Source organism: Brachionichthys hirsutus, chromosome 14, assembly GCF_040956055.1.
Source record: "Brachionichthys hirsutus isolate HB-005 chromosome 14, CSIRO-AGI_Bhir_v1, whole genome shotgun sequence".
NCBI lineage: Eukaryota > Metazoa > Chordata > Actinopteri > Lophiiformes > Brachionichthyidae > Brachionichthys > Brachionichthys hirsutus.
The window spans coordinates 11,529,357-11,535,823 of record NC_090910.1 but is presented as its reverse complement, the minus strand read 5'-3'; the positions used below and the strand labels follow the sequence as shown (position 1 = coordinate 11,535,823).

The window sequence follows — 6,467 nt, the reverse complement described above, 5'->3', positions numbered from 1 at the left end:
CCTTTCTCATCAGCTAAAAGGATCAGACACCGAGGGGGTCGTGGGTTCGCGTCCCGGTCCGGGACAATAAACTGGAGGAATAAATCTGACAGTTAAAGCAGCCGAGAAAGACTATTAACAAACCCAAAGAAAATCTGCAGCGTCGTCTCACCTTCTTCTTTCAGGATGAAAAAAATGAATCTGTTAACGCGGGTTCAGAGCCCGAGTTTGGGTTCAGTCCCCTTTAAGAGAATAGACCCCAAAGCACAGACCCCCACTTGTTCTCTGAGCTGACATGTTGCGGTCAGACGTAGAACGGCCTCCATTCACAGCTGGATTTCATCCATATGTCATCTGCTACTTGGAATTTGGGCAATTTTTCAAAACAAAAAAACAATCCAGAAGATGCAACCATGTTGCGTTCAAGGTCATCGGAACGGTTTTGCATTAAACAGAACATTCGGGAAGCCGGCCCACGTGAAGGTCTGATGTAAAAATGTAAATACTACAGAAGATGTGTTTTTATTGTCCCAACCGGCCCACGAGTTCTGGTTCTGGAGATCCACATGAACTCTCTTCGGCTTTTTATCCTCCCACGGTGAGATGACGAATGTATGACCCTTGAACTCACCATTCAGCTCAGAATCAATCAGATTCTTCCAGTTTCACCAACTGACCATGAACGTGTCTTTTTTCCAATCTCACCTGAATGCAGCACCCCCCCGCCCCCCCCCCCCCCCACCACAACTGTGTAGAGTTGACTTTTTGCTAAGAATTGAAAGATGTAAAATGTTTCATCTGCAACCAAAAATGTAAATAACTTTTAAAGTTTTGACTGTAAAGATGTGAAATAAAGACGATCTTAACTAACGTAGTGGAAAAGAATCATCCAGGGACCCGATCAATCGCCAGCAGATCGTTTTCTAAATATTTGGCTCCATTACCTGCTTTGTACTTAATTTATTGCGCTCAGATTTTTCCTTTTTATTCCCTCAGCGTGATCTTGTATCAAGATGTTGACATAAAACAATCCAAAAACTGACAAATGGACCGTTTACAGGAATCCAGATCCGGCCCCCTCCGGCTCGATAATGAAACACATTTGGTAAATGAATCTTTGCGTGTGCTTTGGTTTCCGTCAGCTTGTATAAAACCATTAAACATTATGAGTCAGCCGCTCGTATTTATCTAAATGCTTTCACGCTGGGCCTGCGACACTGTCACGATCAATCGGGACTGGTTTTAAGTGAAATCGGATGTGAAATCGATTCTCCTGGGGAGGAAGACCAGATGGGGCAGAAGGGAAAACAGAGTAGAAACAGCCCGTGCAGATGGAAGAACTTTGATTAAAGTTAACTCCACGCCGCCATCTAGTGGTGGCTTTCAGCGCAACGTCCCAGAGCTGGGGACGCTTCCAAACAAGAAAACAAATAACAACAACAACAACACTTTAAGTGTTTGATTTTCTTTCTTTTTTGTGGAAATATGTTACAGTTATATTACAGGTATTTAAATGCCCCAGAGAGAGAAACAAACTCTAAACATTCAGACACACCAGAAACCAACACGAAGGAGGAGACGGCAAATTAACGGAGACAGGAAACAGTCCGGATTGGGTCAACGGAACCGACGGCTAGCACGTAGCCCGCTAGGACACGCCCAATAAATACTGCAACAAAAACGACAAACAAACACGCTCTCCTTCTCAGAACTTTGTAGTCTTTAGCAGCAGTGTGTGTGTGTGTGTGTGTGTGTGTGTGGGTGTGTGTGTGTGTGTGTGTGTGTAGCCTCCAGAAATCAGAATGTGAACAACCACGTGAAGGGCCTGCACTCAACCAGAGCGTTAGACGCGAGAGAAGGGGCGGAGAAAGTGCTAAAAACAACGGCATCAAAGGGGCCGATTCCCACCAGCCAGCGGCGTCACGTCGATTATGTTTGTCCTCAGTATCCAATCACATCTCAGAGATTTTAAATATGCAACAGCTGGTGGCGTTAAAGTCGACGTTATCACAAACGACCGGAGCTTCGGGTTTCATCCGCCCTCGAGCGGAGTTTACAAAATACAACCCGACTCTCGCCCGCGTGGAAAGGAAACACTCTGGTTGAACGCAGGTCTGCCCCCCGCCCCGCACCAGCTTCCATCGGTCTTTCTGAATGTAATTAATAAAATGTCCTCTTAAATGGAAACCGATGAGCGCACGTACAAGCAGCCTCCGATGATGATGATGATGAAGACGATGTCGCCATCGCCCCCCCCCCCCCCCACCCCCCCTCTGAGCCGAAGCATTCCCCTCTTCCGTACACACTCACGTGCACGCCAGCACAACTTAGCTACACGCTACCCATCGTAGAGAACGAACGAAAAAGGAACTCTCTGCACATACAGTAACGCCTCCGCGGGTCACGCCCAGCCGGCGGGGGCGGGGGGGTGGGAGGGGGGCGGGGAATGTGCGTGACTGACTGGAAGAGAGGCGGGACCTCAGCAGTCAAACCGCATCTCCAGCGAATCTTCGAAGCCCCTGCTGTCCTGCCCCGAGCCGGACAGGAAGGCGGCCGTGACGGGAGCGCCCGTCGCCGTGGTGACGTTGAGGAGGCCGCCGGCCGGCGAGCCGGCGGCCGGGCCGCGGAGCGCCGCCGCCGTGATGCTGGTGAGGTTGATGCCCAGCGTGAGGCGGGTCTGCTCCAGCGCTTTCTCCGGCACGGCGAACGCTTCCAGCTTCTTCTCGCCGTTCGCCATGTAGGAGTTCTGGCAGCCGCGGCAGATGCAGTCCAGACACGCCTGAGGAAAACGACCAGGCAGGTAAACAACAACAACAACAACAACACGAAGCTAAGGCGCCGTTCTCACCTTGCGGTTGGAGTAGCAGGGGCAGCGCTGCCCCCTGCAGGTCAACACAGAGGGGTTCTGCGTGGCCCGGCCGCATTTGCAGCCCTTCTTCTCCACGGGCTTCTTGTACAGGGGCTTTGAGGGACTGGGTGGGTGTGCCAGGGGGTGCGCGTGGGGGTGGGGGGGCACTCTGTCGCGTGGCTGCGCTCTGGGCTTCGGGGGCCCCTGCCTCGCCTTGGTGTAGGCCTTCTTGGGGCCGACATGGTGCTCCACAGTTTTTTTCAGCGCCTTGTTGGAGACGATTAGAGTCTTGCCCACCCTTGGGGGGCCACCGTTAGGCACAGGTGCCAGGTGCGGGTGTGGGTGGGGCATAACAGCGGGGAACCTGGGCTCTTGTTTGGTGGTGGGGCCGGTGTTGGGGTGATGGAGAGGCCCCCGTAAGAGGCTGGCGATGGGGAGGGGCTGCACCTTCTCGCTGTCGCTTTCCGAACGGGACCGCTTGCGGTTGCACCGGGGACGGGCGCGGGGGGTCGCCGCGGAGGGCTGCAACGAGGGCTGCGGGGGGGGTTGGAGGGTCCGGGGGCCATTCTCTGGGCGCAGGGAGGGGACGAGGCGGGGGAAACCGTGGCCCGATGGGCAGAGGGGCCCGTTGAGTCTCGGATGATGGACCGGGCGGGGGCCGTTCGGCTCAGGGTCAGTTTCCGTCTCCAGAGTCCTGAGCACCTGCTCAACACTCAGCAGCAAGGCCCCCCCTCCGTGTTTCAGGTCATCCCCGAACGGTCTGACGTCACAGAGCGATGCCTCCCCAGCCCCCGCGACGCCCACGCACACCGGGACCTCCTCCGAAAGGCTCTCCTGCTTGGCCACGCCTCCGCCGGGCCGCGGAGCGTCCGAGCTCGCCACGCCGTTACAATCGTGCAGCCCGTTCACGCTCACGGGACTCGCCGCCTCCACCTTGACCTCCTTCGCGAGGGGCGCTTCATCGGGTCGGGTCGAGTCGGAGGTGGAGGCCGCCTGCGACGGGCCGAGTGGATCGAAGCGCTCCGCGTCCGGCTCGCTCTCCGCCATCGCCAGGCCCTCGTCGAGGACGGCCCGGAGCTCCGGCGAGTCGCCGGCGGCGCCGGCTATGTGCGGGGCGAGCGGCGACTGGGTGATGTAGAGGCAGAGCTTCCTGTAACAGCGGACGAGCAGCGAGAGCTGCCGGTTCTCCTCGAAGCGGGAGTAGTCCTTGCACCAGCTGCAGGACGGCTTCAGCTGCATCCTCCGGCCTCGACAGCCCCGACACACGTAGTGCTGACACGACGAGTCGGTGGGGGCGATGGGGTCCTGCAGCAGGTCGCCTGAAGGGGGAGAAGCCACGCGAGAGTCAAAAGGTGCCACGCGTTCAGAAAGGTGCTGACCGCACGGGAACCTAAACCTGAGCGGGAGACGCAAACCGGTTAACAACCGCTCTTTGAGAGGGGCTTCCTTAGCAACAGTGGTTGCTAGGGAGCGCAGCTGCAGATGGAGAAAATAAATAAATAAATAAAAAAGGACCAAGGTGCATTCATGAGGATCTAGCAGCCTTACACACACTGAACGTCTATATTAAACGTGATGTACGGTCCGCTTTCGTATAGATCTATTATTGTTAGAGGGGGGGGGGGGGCTGTTATTCAACACGACAAAACAGAGAAACGCCCCGATGCAACCAAACGCCACAGAGAAGGGGGTGTGTCACAGGGGGCGGAGCTGCACGTAAGGATGCATTCACGTCGCCTCGGAATCTTCAAAGACTTTATGTTGAGGAGTCACTTTTTGGGACAACTTATTGCACCACGCGGTAAAAAGCATCGAAAATCTATCAAAGTATTTTATTTAAATCCTCATTTTTATATGCAATTAGATTGAATTCAGGCAGAATTTTAATGTCGCAGCTGTTAAAGACAGATGTTAATTTGAATGACACGAGATGTCGTTCCATATAAATATAAAGCAATGAGTGACAGAAATATTGGGCCATTTGGTAGATTTCTCATCAAATCTCAAATTCTTCGGTTGAAATGTTGGATTCTTCAGGCTGCACTGAGTCCCGGCATTGACGACATGTTTTTTCTCTTTAAATAACACTTTATTTTCATATAATAAATGTACAATACGCACGTTTATTCATTCTTTATCATAAATATTCTCATAAATACTATTTTGCAATTTCAAAACAGTGTCAAGTACAACAGTTTCCTCTAAATCATTGTCCTGCAGAAAGCACTGCATTCATTTTAACAATGTAAAACTGCATCACAACAATAATAATTCATTTTCTGCCACTGGTTGAGGTATTTCCGATTGTGCCTGAAAGCCTCATTGCCAGGTTTTGCACAGCTGACATCCGAGCCCGCCGCAGAAAGCATCTTTTTCCAACACACGCAATTACATTAGCACATTAAAAAATCAATAAACGATATAATCCACACGCACTCACCGCAGACCAAGCAGGACAGGGACTGGCGGAAAAACGGCAGCAGCTTGCAGAGCTCCGCGATGGCCCGGGGGTCTCCGGGGTCGCACTGCAGCACCGACCGGCTCGCGGACAGGTAGAGAGAGGTCGCGTTCACCGGGTTCATCTCAGCTGCCGGTCCCGGTGAACTTGGATTAATGGACTAAAACCACCCAAGCGTCACAATAACAAACAAAAAAACAAAAACAAAAACCGCGGCGCGCCGTGTAATCCCCGGTTGGCGTGAAATCACGTGCTTGTCCAAAAAGGAGTCCGGAGGCTCTGAAGAGGAAAAGCTCCCCGCCGGTAAATCCCGCAGATTCAACAGGGAGCAATCGATGTTAGTCATCCCAATCAGATCCAATCCATCGATCTGGGATGTTATTAGTGCATCGCAAGGAAGTCGATCACGCATTAAAAATGTAGCTTCGACCGAAAAAACCCGTAAACGACGACAGGACAAAGCATCGTGCGGCGCTCGTCCCTCCTTAAAAACGGTCCTCACAGCCGGTTAGCGAGCGGCCGCTCCTGCGTTCACACAAGGGCTTCGATTCGCATTCCCAAAATACATCCATCCGTAGCCCGAATGCATGCTCGTCCGGGGCTTTCACGTCCATATCAGAACTGGTACCATAAAAGGCTTTTATCTCCGGTCCGGGAATGTTATCTCCAGCCAGCCAGCGAGCAGCGCAGTCCCGGCAGTCCCGGCAGGCTCGTCCGGGGTTCTGTTATTGTTCGTGGAGATTCAAGGCAAGCGTGAAAACAAAACAGGCCGCTCCGGCTGGGGAAGGTCCTCCTTAGGAGTAGAACGTCAACAGCTGCACGGAGAGAGAAAGAAAAACACGCGATGGGTATCGTGTGCTTATTCAAATAAAAAAATAGCAATTCAAGGTTCAAAGTTTCTGTTGGCGTAAACAAAAAAAAATAAACCACCTAAAGCACCGGGCTCGGGTGACGGTGCTAGCCGTCTGAGATGCACCGGGATGTCGGCTACAGAAGCAGGCCGCTTCCCTCTTCTCGGCTTTAAAGGGACTCTTTCGTCCCCGCTTTGGTGAGAATGTGGCCGGAAAACTTGGAAATTATGCGAAAATATATCCCTCTGAAGCCAATGGTGGGCGTCGAGTGTGGCGAGGAAGCCCAAAAGTGAAATAAATCCCTATTTGTGTACCTTGCTATCGTTAGCCG

The 6,467-nt window shown here is 52.8% G+C and overlaps 1 protein-coding gene across 1 annotated transcript; it reads right to left on the bottom strand.

Moving 5' to 3' along the window:
* Positions 1–2,458: 2,458 nt before the first annotated feature.
* On the bottom strand, positions 2,459–5,409 carry LOC137903930 (E3 ubiquitin-protein ligase MSL2-like). The gene is made up of 3 exons (XM_068748102.1): positions 5,268–5,409; positions 2,828–4,146; positions 2,459–2,758 (listed from the first exon to the last, which is right to left on the bottom strand). Exons 1-3 carry the CDS (start codon positions 5,407–5,409, stop codon positions 2,459–2,461), a joined length of 1,761 nt encoding a protein of 586 aa, XP_068604203.1.
* Between the last annotated feature and the right edge of the window lie 1,058 nt (positions 5,410–6,467).

Excerpts from the sequence above, each read along its gene's own strand:
- LOC137903930 (XM_068748102.1), bottom strand. The coding sequence starts at position 5,409 with ATGAACCCGGTGAACGCGACCTCTCTCTACCTGTCCGCGAGCCGGTCG. Across the intron at positions 4,147-5,267 it reads CCTGTCCTGCTTGGTCTGCG|GCGACCTGCTGCAGGACCCC; the intron begins GTGAGTGCGTGT and ends CTCCCCCTTCAG. Across the intron at positions 2,759-2,827 it reads CCTGCTACTCCAACCGCAAG|GCGTGTCTGGACTGCATCTG; the intron begins GTGAGAACGGCG and ends CGTTTTCCTCAG.